This window comes from Leucopleurus acutus (genome assembly GCF_964270905.1).
Source record: "Leucopleurus acutus genome assembly, chromosome: 9".
Taxonomy (NCBI): Eukaryota; Metazoa; Chordata; class Mammalia; order Artiodactyla; family Delphinidae; genus Leucopleurus; species Leucopleurus acutus.
Window position 1 is genome coordinate 90,319,675 of NC_139144.1, and position 17,356 is coordinate 90,337,030.

General features: G+C 42.7%; 1 protein-coding gene across 1 annotated transcript in view; it reads left to right on the plus strand.

Moving 5' to 3' along the window:
* Window positions 1-17,356, plus strand: part of LRGUK (leucine rich repeats and guanylate kinase domain containing) — a gene marked incomplete at both ends in the record, with an annotated part of 118,405 nt that overhangs the window by 77,573 nt on the left and 23,476 nt on the right. The window contains 2 exons of the mRNA XM_082846855.1: window positions 5,660-7,165; window positions 7,282-7,821. Coding sequence (XP_082702981.1) covers window positions 5,660-7,165; window positions 7,282-7,821 — 2,046 coding nt within the window. The remainder of the gene's footprint in view (window positions 1-5,659; window positions 7,166-7,281; window positions 7,822-17,356) is intronic.

Consider the following 17,356-nt stretch of genomic DNA (forward strand, 5'->3'; position numbering starts at 1 on the left):
AATGGTGTGGCTGCCATGGAAAACAGTATGGTGGTTCCTCAAAACAATTAAAAATAGAATTACCGTATGATCCAGTGATTCCACTGCTGGGTGGAAGAACCGAAAGAACTGAAAGCAGGTGTTGCACAGCCTTTGTACACCCACGTTCACAGCAGCATTATTCACAATACAGTAGCCAAAAGGTGGAAGTAACCCAAGCAGTCATTGACAGATGAATGGATAAACAAAATATGGTTTATATGTACAAGGGAATAGTATTCAGCCTTAAAAAGGAAGGAAATTCTGACACCCGCTACAACATGGATAAACCTTGAGAACATTCTGCTAAATGAAATAACCAAAAACACATATACTGCATGATTCTAATTATATGAGGTACCCAGAGTAGACAAATTCGGAGACGGAAGGAAGGAGGGTGGTTACCAGGGGCTGGGGGAGAGAGGAACAGGGGCATTGTTTAATGGTGGCAGGGTTTCAGTTTTGCAAGATGGAAAGAGTTCTGAGAATTGGTTGCAGAACAATGTGAGTGTGCTTAACACTATTGAACCATACACTTAAAAATGGTTAAGATGGCAAATTTTATGTTACATGTTACAATTTTATGTTTTACCACCACTATAATAATAATAAAAAGCATGTCCCCCCAGTGGACTGAACTGCATTCACGTATCACATAATGTAGAATATAACGTAAGACTCTTGCTGCTGTGCCGATGCTGTGCAGATGCTCCACAGCTTTGTGTGTACGTGTGGTTTAGCCTTTGTGACTCTGCCCACGTAGGATCTTGCTGGCCGGGTTGCATCCTGGCCAGGCAGAAGCAGGCCCGGTCACGGTTTTGCCGGAGTTCAAACTAACGGTGCTGCTTTGCAACTCTACACACTTTCTCCAGATCAGGTGCCCATGGAATTCTGGAATGAGGTCGGTGTGAAAATGGTAACAACCAACAGATAATGACCGAGGTTTTCCTTCCAGTTGAGTCTCCTAGGAGACAAGTAGCCGGAAAGTACCAGAAGAAAGTGCGTGCTGTGAAAGTGGACCCCTCTGGCGGAGGGAGGGCTGTGCTGTGTCGCGGAGGGGGACGTCCAGTGAGCATTGGGTGGTGTTCATCCCACACGGCCTCCTCCTCCACGTCAGGTCTGTTCTTTAGAAAGCTGAGCCTGTCCAGTTGTATCTAATGAGGCTTCCATGGAAGCTCCATGGAAGTTTCTCTTGAGGAAATCTGGCTCCCTTTGCTTTAAATCTTTGCTAGTCCAGCAACCTCTGATGTTTAATTTGGTCCCCTGCATGGATCTGTTCCCATGGGGCTGCCCCCTAGGTGAGAGCAGCCTGCCCCATCCCTGTGCCAGGCCCATCTCCCATTGTGAATTCATAAGTTGGTGCTGTGGCTTCTAAATCAGCCCCTCGGGGGTCTGGAGAAAGCTAAGTCGATCCCCTGAGCCTGAGCAGTTCCGAGCAACAGAGACAAGCGTGGTTTTCCATCAGCAGCACTGAGGGCGCCTCTCAACTGTGGTTCTTGAGCAAGACTCAGCCTCCATGGCGGCGGGGTGCGGCCCCCAGCTTGCCCTGCTCTGCAGCCATCAGGAGCACTTGAGTACTGGCTGTAGCTGCCACTTGGCAAATTAACAGACCAGATAATGTGCGCATAGGAAAATAGACTCCTGTTTTGAAGGGTTTTATGAAACTTCATTTATTTGGACTAATTAGGTTAGACCTGTCTGATTTAATGAAAAGTATGAATCATGGAATTTGTAAGTAAGAGTGTTCTCACTCTCAGATACATTTAATACCTGAAACTGGTCCATCCAGTTACTGACTAATTGAATCCCAGCTTTTAAAAGTAGATGGGCAGGTTGGTACTTAATATACCAAATCATTGACCTCAATAGACGCCAGTTTTTCTGACAAGTTTACTATTTGTAAACTAACGTGTTTTCTTAAGAAGCCAAACCCTTTATTTTATTTATACAGTTCATCTGTGGAGGAAGTTACTTTTTTTCAGTTGATAGTTTAAGGATAAATTTGCACATAACGTGATTTTTGTGGAAGCCATATATTATTCAAGTATTTAAAAATTGTAATTAACATAGTCCTTATTAATAAGCTTATAAGTAAGTGTCTCTGGTGGCCCAGGAGTAGAGCCAGCGGCCCCTCTGAGTCTCAGGGCTGTGAGGTACACGCGGGCCAGATGTTAACAGGTGCAGTGCAGGAGAGCAGAGCTCAACCATAATCACCTCAAAATGAATCTCGTGACTCCCTGAGGAGGGCCCAGAGCCCCAGAGGGTCACTGCCACAGGCCTGGCTGGCTCTCAACTCTTGGCCTCCCCTCTGAGCTGGATCACTCCGATTTTAGGTTCTGTGGTTTAGCTATATCTACGTAAAGACGTACATAACTTACATAAATGTAAATGGGATCCCTAGAAGCAAAAATCCGTAATTTTAGTATACTGGAATAATTTTTATGTATAACTGAGCTGTCAAAGGTAAGAAATTAAAAATATTTAAGATTCTAGGAAAGCCAGTTTTTTTGTCTGAGCAATTAAAAAACTGGACTGGAAATGGGAAGCCTTAGTTTTGCATTCCAACTTTCATCAATAATCATTAACTTGATTAGAGAAATCACTTGAACTCCCATTTCTAAGAAACAAAACCCAAACAACTCTATATAATATTCTGGAACATTTTAGAATCTGATCTTCCAGAGTTGAGGTTTTCCCTAATTAGGCTAGAGCGTCCATCTGTATATTCAGCTTCAGTACAGAGAGAAATCTGATGGACAACGGCGTTGTTTTCATAGAAGCAGTAATCCTGTGTCAGTGCAAAGTGAAAATGATTGCCAAACATTTGAAGTAATAATACATAGCTTTATCTTTAGTAATTCCATGTTACTAATTTGTAACTGAGAATGCAATTTTAAATTCTGCTCTTAATGATGAGAGTGGAATAAAGTGAAGAAAGCCCAATGTTTATCCAGATTTCAGTACAGCGGCCCATCAGCCTGGACCCAGAAGTGCAAACCTTCACCAGAGGAGACACTAATTAAATTTCCATTAGATGCATGTATAAAATAGTAACTTTGGGTACAGAGTGATTATAAACCCTCAAGATCTACCGTTAATTAAAAATGTATATCAATTAAGGTACCGAATTGTCTTTTTTTCCCCTATAACAATGCAGGTAATATTCATTTCTAAAGCAGGAAGATTTAAAAAACTCCTGAGTAAACAATATTATGTCTATAAAATAAGGAAGAACTCACTATATTCAGAACTCAGTATATGGCATGCCTTTACTCTCCATTTGTCTCTTTACAACTGATTTCTGGAATAGTACTTCCTGCAAAGCTTTTAAATAGCTGATCCAACCACCACCCTGAGTTCTCGCTATAGAGATCATAAAATAAAATTTTATTTGAAAATCATTATTTAGAATTCTGACTAATGATAGATAAAAATGATGATGGTGATGATGAGTCAAAGAGGGGAAAATTGAGCAATTTACTAGTCCATAAAGTGGTGCCTTTGTCCCTAATAAAGGTCATGGTATCACTTGGCAAATTATGTGAATTGTTAAATTGCAAAAGTGGGGGGAAAAACTCGTGTCTGATCATAGGAAACCAGGAGGGCTTAGATGGAAAGAACCTTCAGCATTGGATTTCACTATTCTTATATTTTTCTATTTTGTTAAAAAATACGTTCTTATTGTGGTAAAAAAAAACAACAAACCATAAAATTTTCCATTTTAGCCATTCTAGATGTACACCTGAAAGGCATTAATTGTATTCACTGCCTATTTTAAATATTTTTTACTACTCCAAACAGAAACTCTATACCCATTGAGCAAAATAACCAACACCCACCCCCCCCCCACTCCCGGCCAGCCCCCCGGTGACCTCTAATCTTCTTTCTGTCTCTATGAACTTGCCTAGTCTAGATATTTTTACTGTTCTCACATTTTATTTTAACCTTGTTTCTTGACTAAGTTTGTGTTTTAATTTATAACTGTTGTAAACTAGGGTGATCAGAATGACAAACAGGGCAGCCGCTCAGAAACCCCACCAAGTGGTAAGGATTTCCTTTCTCCCCGTCTCCTCCCGGTCCCTGGAGACACCTGGCTTGACTGGGTGCTCGGGGTACACTCCCAGGCTAGGAGGTTCAGGAAGAACCCGGAGTAGTCCGAGCACCTCCTGCTTTGTGGGGAGAGAAGGGCTGGTGGCCAGGAGCCTGGCTGGCTTCTGGGAATAGACCACCCTGGGCTCACCGCCGAGGTCTGATGCGGTTTGGACTCTCTGAGTATCAGGTCTCCCCCAGAGTAAGCTGAGACTAGTTTCTTCAAGGCTGTTCCAGACCGGTGTGCCGCCTCCGAAGTGACCACTAGCATTTCAGAGCTGTGTCCTAAGGACTGGGTTACGATGATATACGGGTCACCAGAACATACCAGGGCTTCTACCCTAAACAAGTGCCTGCTGGGGCGATTGTGTCAGGAGACCAGAATCACTCTAAGAACATGCTCCAGTGGTGGTGACTAAAGGAAGCAACCCCCTTCTGCAACACTGCATGGTTAGGGGCCTCTGAGAGCCATTTCTTTTTTCTATAAATTTATTTATTTATTTATTTTTGGCAGCATTGGGTCTTCGTTGCTGTGTGCGGGCTTTCTCTAGTTGCGGCGAGCGGGGGCTACTCTTTGTTGTGGCACGCGGGCTTCTCATTGCGGTGGCTTCTCTTATTGTGGAGCACGGGCTTTAGGCGCATGGGCTTCAGTAGTTGTGGCACGCGGCCTCTAGTAGTTGTGGCATGCGGGCTTCAGTAGCTGTGGCTCGCGGGCTCTAGAGCGCAGGCTCAGTAGTTGTGGCGCACGGGCTTAGTTGCTCCGCGGTATGTGGGATCTTCCCGGACCAGGGCTCGAAGCTGTGTCCCCTGCATTGCCAGGTGGATTCTTCACCACGGCACCACCAGGGAAGCCCCTGAGACCCACTTTTGAAGCCAGGGTAGTACTTGGAGGGAAGTGGTTGCCCTGGGGGTGGGGTGGCAAGCAGCTTGGATGGTGGGTCCTCAGGAGCAGCTTCCCTGAGCCATGGTGCCTTGTGATTCCATCAGATCTATTCTTTCCTTCCTTCCTCCTTTCACCACTTATTTACAGAGTGCCTGCTGAGCTTCTGCACCTTGCTAGGTACTGGTAAACTGGCATGACTCCTCACAGAGCTCACAGTTTCTTTATGGGACAAGGAAAAAGGCCGGTAAACAAGGAAACAAATGGGGCTTCATCTGGCTTAGCTGTCCATCCCCTAGTTTCTACCATGAAAAGCAGCATTGACCCCTGAGGTGGTGAAATTTTAAATCTCATTCACCTAGAAACTTTTCTGGCCACGTTCAGACCTAGATATAAATTTTGGTTCTGTGAAGAAGCCTCTCTGTGTTTATTCATAAAAGTTTCTGTTTTCAGGTGACTAAATATTGCTCTAATTCCACTAAATAAGTGAATTATAGGCACTAGTATCCCCACAGAGAAGGAATGGTTAAATTCTTCGATATGTGTAATTTTATTCTTTTCAAGATCCCAGGTGCATCAAAAAAAAGAAAAGATCTTTTTGGTTATTCATTTCTAAGGTTACATCATCGTATTTGTTAAGATGTTTTTAGCTAACTTCTTTTTATATTAAAGCGGGAGCTGCCTCTAGCAAGAAGACTGCCTCTGGGGTGCCAGCACACCTGGTTCCATCCCCAAGGCACTTGGCGAAACTGCAAGCAGATGGCCAGATAACAGAGCATCTCTCTGGAATGCAGATTCCTGCAAAGGTCCCTGAAAATCAGAGCCTAGCTCCCTCCCAGAACCAGGAGCTGACTCAGGAGGGAGCAACCCATCAAAAAGAGCGTTCTCCCAATAGCCAGGTCAGCGCTGTGCCTCCGCCACAGCCCAGCTCATCAGCACTTGGTGTTCCCCAGCAGGCCCAAGACTTATCCCCAAACTGGAAGGAAGGGGATGCTCAACACTCAGATCTTTCTTCAAAAACAGTAACCACAAATCTCCCTGGGAATGAGGCCCCGACACCTGAGGTGAAAGCAGGTGAAGGGGGGCAGTCTGCCATCACTCCTTCCCAAGGGCCTTCTCAGCACCCTGACCCACCGTCAGCCCACAGCCCTCAGCTGGACCAGGATGAAGAATCAGGGGAGGCCAAGGTAACCCCCACTGGCCCTCTCCGCTCTGAACTTCCCCAGGGATCTGACCCAACATCCCTTAGCCCCCAGAGAACCCAGGATGAGGAAACTGGGTCAGCCAGTCTTCCACCCGGCAGTTCCCATCGTGATCCTCCAAGAGATCCTTCTGGTCCCGACGAGGCCAAGAAGCTTGGACCACCTCTGGGAGATTCTCAGCAACCTCTGGAGGAGGGAATCCCCAAAGCAGAAGTTGTTCGGGTTGACACTTCTTACCCAGAATTGCCGCATCCCCAGGACTCAACCAATACCAAACAGACCCAGGACAGGGAAGACCCGGTGACGTTGCCTCCCAGAAGCCGGCTGGCTCCCACCAGGCTGCCCCAGCCCCGGGTCCTTGCTCCTCTCCAGAGTCGGAGGCGCACACCCAAACTCCCCCCACCCAGCAGACAGGAGGCTCTCGGAACAGCCTCAGGTCAAACTATGACTCCCTCTCCCAGGCCCCCGCTAGCTCAGGAAGGAGACCCCAGTAAACTTCCTCCCACCAGCACCCCCCATTCCAAAGAGCTACACAACCTGAGCCCCCATCCGGGCCACAGTCCCCAGCAAGTCCAGGAAGAGGAAGTCAGGGAAGTGAAGCTCCCCCTTATCAGGCCCCCGGGGCAGGAGCTGGCACCACAGGCCGCCCCCCATCCGCCCGAGGAAGGGGAGGTTCAGGTAGTCACGCTCCCTCGAATTCCCGCTCCCTTCTCAGAACAGCTGCCTCAGAACACGGGGGCCGCTCCTCATGATTTGAGGCCTGCAGAGGAGAGGCACGCTCCCAAGGCAGGCTGCTCCTCCAGCAAGAAGATTCCAGATGTACAGGCCTTGCCCCCAAACCAAGAGCCAGTACAGCAGACAGGAACTAGGAAAAAAAAAAAAAAAACCCTATCCACAGAGACAGCTAAAGGGCCCTCACAGCTGAAAAGGGCACCACCTGGAGGCCACGAGGCATCCTTGCAGCCAGAATCCCAGAGTAAGCCGGCTCCCCCAGAGGCCCCCAGCCTCCTCGGAGCCCTCAGGGGGACTGGAGAGGGACAGTCCAATCACCAGCCATTCCTGAACCATCCCACGCTGAACCATTGCCTAAAGATGCCCAGATACAGGAAGAGAGAAGGGGGAAAGTACATTATTCCAGAAGAAAGGCCCATGCCAACCTCCTCGCAAATGACCTGGTTCAGAAAGTAGCCATGTCCAAGAAAGGACCATCTTTGAAAAGAGACAATTTTGGAGGATTATCTCAAGAAAATATAACTACCCTCAGCGGTGATCAACCAACTCCAGGGGTCATCCCCCACAAAGGAGACCTCTCCAGAGTGAGGGGGCCTCTGCAGAGTCAGCACCCGATGCTTCTGCTGCCAGGGAGCACCCAAGGCGAGAAAAAAGAGCTTCATAGAAGGGGAAGGTCTCAGAAGGGAGAGGCTGCTTCGGACCCCACAGAGCGGCATGGTGTGGTCCCCGCCCAGCAGCCTGTCAAAGAGACTCAAGCCCATCAGGGGACCAGTCAGACCAGAGAGAGCTCTGTCCAAAGGGACGGTGCTTCCAGGCAGCAAGCCAAAGAGAGAGGCACCCGGAAACACAGGGGAGCACCCCAGAATCAGGCGTCTGCTGGGGAGCAGGGCAACTGGAAGGGTAGGCTGTGAGCTCGGGGCAGGCAGAGCACCAAGGTGTAAGCCGTCCCTGGGCCACCAGGTCATGAACGTCTGCGCCCCCTAAAGCAGTGCCATCCAGAGTGGAAAGCTATGGCCAGGGCGCTGTGGTCTGCACACCGGCTTCCCTCTGCAGCCCCTAGTCAGCATAGATGGGAGGCCCCCCGTTGCATTATTAGAAGGTAGTTAACCTTCGCACACGTGTGCCTCTTTTGTGGCTCACCCTCGCAGCCTGGAAGAGCAGCCCTGTGGTGGGGTACACCAGCAAGCGGTGCCCCTGCTCCAGCAGAGAGAGCTGGTCTGAAAGGTTGGTGCCGGCCGGGAGGCGTTGTGTCCAGACTTGGACGAACTCCAACCTGACTTCAGGCTCTGGCAGAAGCAGTGCTGAATTGCCATTAAGCTTTCTTTTATTCATTAGGAAAATTCACTTGTAGATTAGAAAATTCTCTAATGCTTCTTGCGTTATCAAGGGATCCAGAAGCAAAAAGAACTCTGAGAAAGGAATCCTTTGCAGTTTCTGGGTCTTGGTCTCTCCCACAAACATTCCAAACCCACAGTTAATTTGTGGGAAGAGGAGAGGTTTTTTACGCCCATGACAAGTGATCGAGGGCTTCGGATTTGCATTGGCTTATACTGCCTGAAACTTATTTTGTTTGAAATGGACACCTTCCTTCTCTCTTTGAAGGGGAACCTCATGTAAATTAGCTCATGCCTTCGTAATGCCAAACCAGCTGGTTAAAAGAATTAGTAGGGAGAAAACTGAGGCGAATCCATTTTTTATTTATCTATTCATAACATCAGGATTCTTTTGCTGGCAAGTGACAGGAATCCAACCTGAGCCAGCTTATGTGAATCTTTTAGAAGGGAGGGGAGTATGTCACTCAGCCAAACTCTGGGGAGGGCAGAGGGGCAGCAGAACCTCAGAGAGATTGGGGACCATCTCTGAACATAACCAGAACTGTCATCATCTCCAGTATTTTCGTCATCTGCTGGACCCTTGTCATCTCCTAGAATCTTGTCATCTCCAGGACTCTTATCGTTTCTCATCTCTGTTTTTTTCTCCGTGTTGGCTTCCTCTCTATGATATAAATGACTATATATCAGTTTCTGCACATGGCAGGGAATATGACCATCAGTAGCTCTTAAATTTTACATTTGGTATTATATCTGGCACCTCCCACTACCAGAAAGGGATTAACTCACATGCTCCTTGGTCCTAAGATTTAAAAAATTATATTCAGGGAAAGACTCTGATTGGCCCAGCGTGGGTCAGATGCTCATTCCACAGCCAATTTACTCTGGCTGGGGACAGGGCACATTTAGATATACTCATTGGGTTCAATCCTGTGAACCCTAGCGTTCACATAAAAGAGAATAACGTAAGCAGAGCAACCAGTTTAATATTTGACTCTTAAGAATTTACAAGATATTTATTGAGTACTTACTATGTATACATGTTAAGCTGGGTTTGGCATCCTGTATTTTAAAAATGTAACTGATGACTACATGCCTGTGTAAACGTGTCTTATCTTACACAAAGAGCATGTGTCCACAAAAATTGTGTGTATGTCAAGTGTTATTTCAAGTGCAGTAGAGAAAATTGATATTTTTATAATCCAGGATGCAGGACTCTTCTTGTATAATGAAGAGCCTATGTTATACTAATAATTACACTCTGATTTGTCTGGTTTGTCCAAGATGAAATGAATAAGGTGAATTTTTTAACATCTCATAACTTATTTTTCTTAAGTTAGTTCAAGTCCCCCAACAAGCATTGACTGAGCACTTCATATATGCCAGACACTGTGATAGTTTCTACATAGAGTAAGATGGTGAGGACACTCCAAGGAGCTCTTTCTTCTCAAGGGAGACGGATAGGAAGGTTCATTACATGTGATCAGGGCAGCTGGAGGCCCCACAGCACGCTAGGATAGGGTTAACATCAAATAGAGAAGGAAACTCCCAGAACGCCATAAGAATACTAAGAAAGGCCACTGAATTCAGGCTGGGATGTGAGAACTGGATCAGAAAACACTTCCAAGAGGAAGTCATCCTTTCAGCCAAGTCCTCAAGGTTGCAGAGCAGTCAGCAGACTGATGGAAGGGAAGGGAAGGTCTCAGACGAGGGAACAGCATATGCCTAAGCGTGGAGGGAAGAGCAGGCGTAGCATCTTCTGGACCGAAGTGTCAGGAGAGCTATAGGCGTACGTAGCTCCAAAGGGCACATTGTGCTGTGCTCGTGAGATTGGAAACTTGATCTTCTGACAATGGGGAGCCATTGAATGGTGAAATTTTTTTTTATCTTAGCGGCATCTGTTTCGAGTCAGCGTAGAGGATCACTTTAAAGAGGGCAATTTAGATGGCAGCAGGAATGCTGGGAAGCTATTGCATTAGTCCTGACAGGAAGGTAGTAAGGGCCTGAAATAAGGCATTGTGGCAGGAATGGGCAGATTCAAGATATTGGACTGGATGTAGGGGGAGTGCAGACTGGGAAAGAGAGGAGGAAAATCAGGATACCCACCCACCTTTAGGACCTGTGTATGGGGCATTTTAGAGGCACTAGTACCTCACTGAGGTGAAAAACTTTAGAAATTTCCTTGGTCTCCTCCTCGGGCAGCTGTTTCTGAGGCTCAAGGCATTTGGGGCTGCATTTTCATTAGGGTTCTCATGCAAAGTGAGACGCCAAATTTCCCATCTTTTGACTTGGAAGAAGTTCTAACGCCCTTCCCCGGGGTCCATGATGGTGTCAGGTTTGTGTTTGTGTTTTGGTCGTATTAACATCTCAGATTCAGTGCAGCTGGACATTTTGTTTGTTGTTCAAGGAAAGGAATAGAAAAGATTACCAACTCCTCCCTTGGTGAGAGGTTTTTAACAGCTAGTATTGATTTTTCTCAGTATAAGGGGAACTTCTGCTTTTTAACTGTAGAACATAAATATTTAAAAAATTGTCATTTTCCATCTACATTTACAAACAAAGTTCATATCACTTTCATATGCTATGTTCCTCAGCAAAGTGATCTTTATGGGGAAAAAAAAGAACGTTGTGGACTTTAGTCATTCTATTAGCTAATACAATCTTCAGCTTTTTAAAAGAAGTCTGGCATTTAGTATTCAAATCAACAGAGATGATAATTCCACTGGGTGCAAGAGCCTTCTTCAAATATTTAAAGAGCTAAATCAATTCTTTTCAAACCTCAAAAGATAATTGGACAAAGGGTAATTTGGTAGTAATTTACAGAAGGGGAAGTAAAAATGGCCAAAAAATATGTCAAAAAGTATTTAAGTTTCACTCTCACTTAAGTCAAAACAGAATAGACTTTTTTGGGTACCAGAGTGGCAAAGATGGAAAACAAATGCCTGTTCTCGGTGAGGCTCAGGGTCAGTGCACTTTCTCTATCATCATTGGGAAGCTAAATGGGCACAACTTTTCTGGGGACAGCTTTACAGTACCTGTCAAAGCCTCCAAATACTGCATGTCTTTAACCTAGCAATTCCAATCCAAGAATTATAAGGAAATATGGTATGTACAAGGGTGTTCATATTAATGTCTTTGTAATAAAACCTGGAAATAATTAAGCCAGCTAATGGGATTTCAGACATAAGTTATGGGCCAAAAGTTCTGGTTCAGCTGTATGTTGCCCTTATAATCATGTTGTAGAATTTTGGAAGAGGAACATATTTGTTACTTATTAAGAAGAAAGCAGGTTAAGGAGGTACAGCTAGTATGGTTCCAGTTGTCAGCTCTGGGTTGTTAGATTATGGGTAATTTTTATTTTCTCTTTTATGCTTTTTAGTATTTTGTAAATTTTCTACAACAAGCCTGTGTGTATTCAGAAAAAGTTATATAGAAGTAAATTCCCACATATGAAAAGCTGTCCTGTGAAAGCAGCACCCTAGTATTCTATTTCGATTTGGCTTAATGAGAACTTTCTAGGAGTCAGAGTCATGTACAGAGGAGCAGACAGGCTCTCCCCATAACTTAGATGCTCTGTGATGGGAATCTCACAGAAAGTCTCCTTAGGTTGGGTGATTAGTCGGACTGGCTGAAATTTAAGGTTCCTTTTATAATCTGTGATCTGTTCACTACAACTAGCTCTGCTGGCTGGCTCTGAAGAACCCGGCAGCCTATTTTATTAAATAGAGAGCCTAGTACTAGAAAATTGCAGAGTTAATACTCATTAGATCAGTGGCTTTCAAACTTTCTAGTCCAAAACCCGTAACTAGGGGTACAGCTCATAATATCATGACCTACACACAGACCTACATGCATAGGAAACAAAGGTATAATGAAATACCTTCACTGTGGTGATAAACTCTGATACCTTCTATTCTATTCAATCTTAATTCTTTAACACACTGGTCATGACCTATTAAACTGATTTCACAATTTAGTCTGCAGCCTGCAGTTTTTGAAAAACCCTGTACTGAGTGCTCTGGAGCTTTGCTATGGTTCTGTTCTTAGAGGCCTACTGACCAGGTACTACCCTGCTCAGGTTGCCTTCAAGTGAGGTGGGATGGATTGGCGTGATTTATACTGAATTATTTTCTGTGACAACGGAAGGATTCAGTGTATTAGCAGTTATGCTCTTTGTCAGTGTTAGGACTCTGGATAAGGTATATTGAAAATTTTTACGCATAGTATAAAGTTCTTATGTAAAGCTAAAAAAACCAGTCTTGATCGAGTGTTTTAACCACTAAGTCCTTAGCTGGTTCCCTTTCCTTCTGTTTCACGACAACACTGAAAATCACCTCGTTACTATAAAGGTTCCTCCAAATCACAGTCTGTCCATAAATGAATTTAAAGACATCATTCTAGAAATCACATTTCTTTATTGACCAGGCATTCAGAAAAGAAAATAAGAAGAGACTGTTTCTTTCTGTTGATGATAAATAATGTTAGACACCAAATCTTTCATCTCAAAGGTGATGATGAGAGAGCAGTCCTGATTAGCAAAAGCTGGAGACATTTTTTAAAAAGTTTGTAACCTTAGAAATTCATGATTTCAGATAACACTGAGTCAAAATTTTCATTGGAAATTCCAGTTCCAGTACAATCTAGCTGTGTGACCTTGAGCAGTTTACAAAGGCCTCATGTAATATAAAATGGAGATAATAGTAGTACCTGCCTCAAGATTATTGTGAGGATTAAATGAGTTAATATATTGAAAAACACCCAGAACAATGTCTGGCACATAGTAAGTACTTATATGAGTGTTTGTTAGCATTACCATGTAAGCAGTAAAAAAAATTTTTTTAAATAGCATTTTATCCTTTTTTTTTTTTTAAGATTTTTGTTTGTTGTTGATGTAGACCATCTTTAAAGTCTTTATTGAATTTGTTACAACATTGCTTCTGCTTTATGTCTTGGTTCCTTGGCCACGAGGCATGTGGGATCTCAGCTCCCTGACCAGGAATCGAACCCTCACACCCCCCTGCATTGGAAGGCGAAGTCCTAACCATTGGACCGCCAGGGAAGTCCCAGTAGCATTTTATCCTTAATTGGAAAGGACTGGTGGAAATATTTGGCAAATGGTGCAGTCTTCTCTGAAAATCCTTTAAAAATTTTGACAACCTTAATTGAATAAAGGGCCTTAAACAGAATTAGGATTATATTGGAAAGAAATTGCAGTTCAGGAAAATGTTACTGAGATCAAGAGATTCTTTCACGCACATTCACAGGTAGCATTGCAGCTTGGAGAACTGAGTGAGGAGACATCAGTTCCGAGGTTATTATGAAATTGACATGTGATACACATGGAAGAGACTTGTAATAGCGCCTAGAACATAGTATGCTCAGTAAATGTTATCTATTATTTTTATTGTTATTATGTCATTGATAATATCAAAGGCATTTACATTCTGTGTTTCATCTTGGTTAGATGGTAAATGGCATCAAGTTACTTGACTCAGGAATAAACGACCAGATAGCTGGCATTTTGTTTTCTCTTTGTGGTAGGTTGAAACAGAGACTGGCTTCTACATGGTACCGGATCTAAAGACCCTTGGTTTCCAAGGACAAAGATAGCAAAGGGAAGAAAGACAAAAGATGTCTTTGCTTGAGAAGTGACCAATGAAACAACATCTTTGAAAATGTTGTTCTTGAAGGATGAGCTCTTGCAAACGAAAACTACACTTAGCAGAGGTGGGGCTGTAGGGTTGGGTGGAAGTCACATCGGAAATTTAGTTATCAAACGTACCGCTCAAAGGAGAGGAAGCCTTTAGTTTGTGTTCCAGCTCCCTGAATGTTTCTGTCCTATTTTCTGTCAGCCATAGCTACCCTTTCCTTCTCTCCTTATCCCAAATTCTGTACACGTCCAAATCTTATGCATCAAGTTTCCACTCTTGAAGTTTATCTGTCCTACATCCTCTCTCCTTCAAAGTGTCAGTTAACTACTTCATGATAAACTCATTCATTTAAAAGAAACCCTGAAATTCATGGTACTATTGTTTTTATGTTTTATTTAGGACATCCTCTATACAGTGTCCAAATATTTAACCCATTAGTTCAGCTCTACTGAAGACATTTCAAAGTATGAAGTTCAATGGAAAAAAGCATTCTTTTTGTACCTCATTCTTTCAGTGTGAGAAGGCCCATTCACATGCTTCCTTTGTCCTGATGTAGAATCTGTTCTCTGTTTAAATAGCTGATTATTCCTTTGATTGGACACTCAACAATATAGCACTTTACTGTTAGAATAGTTTAGTATGTGCATTCATTTTATCATGTATAGCATGAACATTATTACTATATGATAGCTTTCTACTATAACAGCTTATTTTGCTATGGAAAATTTTTATGGATATTATGTGAAATGATTATTTTTCTAGTTGCTATTATTCCTTTCTCAGAAACACAGATAGTCAAGACTTATAAGATTTAATTCTGTCCTGGAAAAAATGGCTTCTTTTGGCACCTTCAGTTTTGTGATAATACTTTCTAATGAACTGAGCATTTCCCTTAACCGTGAATTATGCAACTATCCTATCAAAAATAAATAAATATTTTACATTGTGTAGCAGATTATTATGCTTTAATTTGCTTTTGGTCCTTTTTATGGTTACATATTTCAGCACTGAGACTTTTACAGGGATTTTTATAGCTATTTACGTTTTACATATGTATATGTATTTAATCATGGTAGTGTAAATTACTCTTGCTAATTTAAAAAACCTCACTACTACCAGAATAAACATGTTTTTTAAGCCCCATTTGAGTGGGAAAAACTGAATGATTCTGGCTATCTGAGAACTTTTGTATGAAAATTAAAGCCTACTTCCAAGTCATACATTTCCAAGTGTTTTCAAAGAGAGACAAACACTGGTGCTGATTTTTTTTTTTTTTGGCAAAGTTTTATTTAAATATTAATTTGGTCTCATGTTTTTAGACAGGAGATTGACTTAGTTGTTTTGCTATACAAGTAACCTTACTGCTGTAGAGAAATTGGTTATCAAAATAGGGATTTTTGTTTTTCAAAATATACACAATCTGACCCCCAAATTCTAATTTTATTACTAGTTATTGAAATGGCTGTGTGCCTATAATATCAGATCATCAGCATCTTTTATTTTCTCCTTTCTTTTTTGCAGTAAAGGGCCCTATATAGTCTGTGTCATAATGTGTTATGAAATATACACAGATGTTTTATCTTAGGTGCATGGCTTCTACTGCATTTGTTATTTTGGTTGGATTCTGTGGTTATTCTCTTAAAATGTTTTATACGAATATTATTTTAATTCACTTGACTGCAGAGAGAGATAATTCTAAACAAAAGGTCTAAGTTATTTTGAATTAATTTGAGATGTAGTTCTGGTTGTTCCAGATATTTCATTTATATTTTCTTACATTCGGTAATGATACCAATCCATAAAATAGCTTGAAGATCTGTCACGCATCATTACATTCACTTAGGCTTCATTGTAGGTGTTTAAGTAAATGTAACCAGCTTATATACTGAAGAACTTGGTCATTTTTGTGGACTGTACAGTAACTTATATATATAATTTAATGTTGCCTCAAGGTTGACTTTTAGATACTTTGAATAAGATCACTTTAAGAAACTTGGTTGCAGGGTATTATAACACTGGTAACGGGGTTGTTTTTTTTAATTGAGAAGTAAGATCTCTTGTTCATTAATGTATTAAGACATTTGAAACTATATTAAGAACTGTATGAAACTTTTTATTATAGGAGTCCGAGTCCCTAGAGTGGCAGCATTACAATGTAGTTTAATAGTAATCTAAACACATTATTTTTACCCAAATTGTTTTGTTGCTGAGAAACCATTAAGACATTAAACTGTTGAATTACAGCTGCGTTGTATCATCAGATAGAACTTGGTTTGTTTACATCATAGTACAATTGGCTTATGTCTGAGAAAGCTGGAAGAAGGAACCCTGACACAAATATATACTATATTTTAAATAAGCTTTTATACATAGAGAGGGTCATTTCTATGGAAATTATATAAATATAGCTTCTATTTCTTTAAATTTCATCTTTTTTTTTCAGATTCATCTGGTCTTTTTCACAATGCTCTGTTCTTAGAGTCCCATCAAGAGGACAAGTGTTTTGGTTTTGTTTGTTTGTTTGTTTTTTAATGAGCATGAGATTCAGCCCTTCCGTCTCGTTTTTGGTTGTTAGTTTGCCTTGTTTCAGCCATGCTGAATTCTTTACTGTAATTCAGTTGTGTTAAGCATGCTTCTGGGTCTTTATACAAAGCCACTCTCTCTGCCTGATATGCTTTTGCCCCAGATATTTGAATACCTTCCTTCTTTATGACTTCGATCACTGTGCAGATGTCACCATCTTAGGGAGGACTTCCTTTGGCCATCATGCTGTCTCTCACTGTCTCCTTATCTGCCTGCCTGGTCCTTCATCGCACTTATCACTACTACCTGACATTATCTGGTGTTATTGTCTGTCTTCAACATTAGAATGTAAGTCCCACAGGTCAAGGACATTTTATTTACTGCTCTATCCCAACACCCAGAGCGCTGTCTGGCACATAGTAGGTGCTCAACCGATACGGGTTGAATGGCTTTTCCATTATGAAGATTTAGCAGGTATGTTTCCACATAATAATCGTGTCCTATTACCTGTGATTGTTATGAACATAATTACTTCAATGTTCCTTTCCAGAATGCTCTATCACCTGGAATTTCTTGGCTGTGGATTTGCCCATTTGTTGCATCTTCTGAGTCTCTCCCCCTCTCTCAAGACTGGTGCTGGGTTGTGGAGCTTTAGGCTTCCCTACCATGGTTCAATACTTTTACTTGTCTGCAACACCTTTTACCTACTTTATTTTTTCTAATTTATTTGTTTATGCTGTGCTGGGTCTTCGTTGCTGCACACAGGCTTTCTCTAGTTACGGCAAGTGGGGGCTACTCTTCGTTGAGGTGCACGGGCTTCTCACTGCGGTGGCTTCTCTTGTTGCGGAGCACAGGCTCTAGGTGTGCGGGCTTTGGTAGTTGCAGCACACGGGCTCAGTAGTTGCGGTACATGGGCCCTAAAGCATGCGG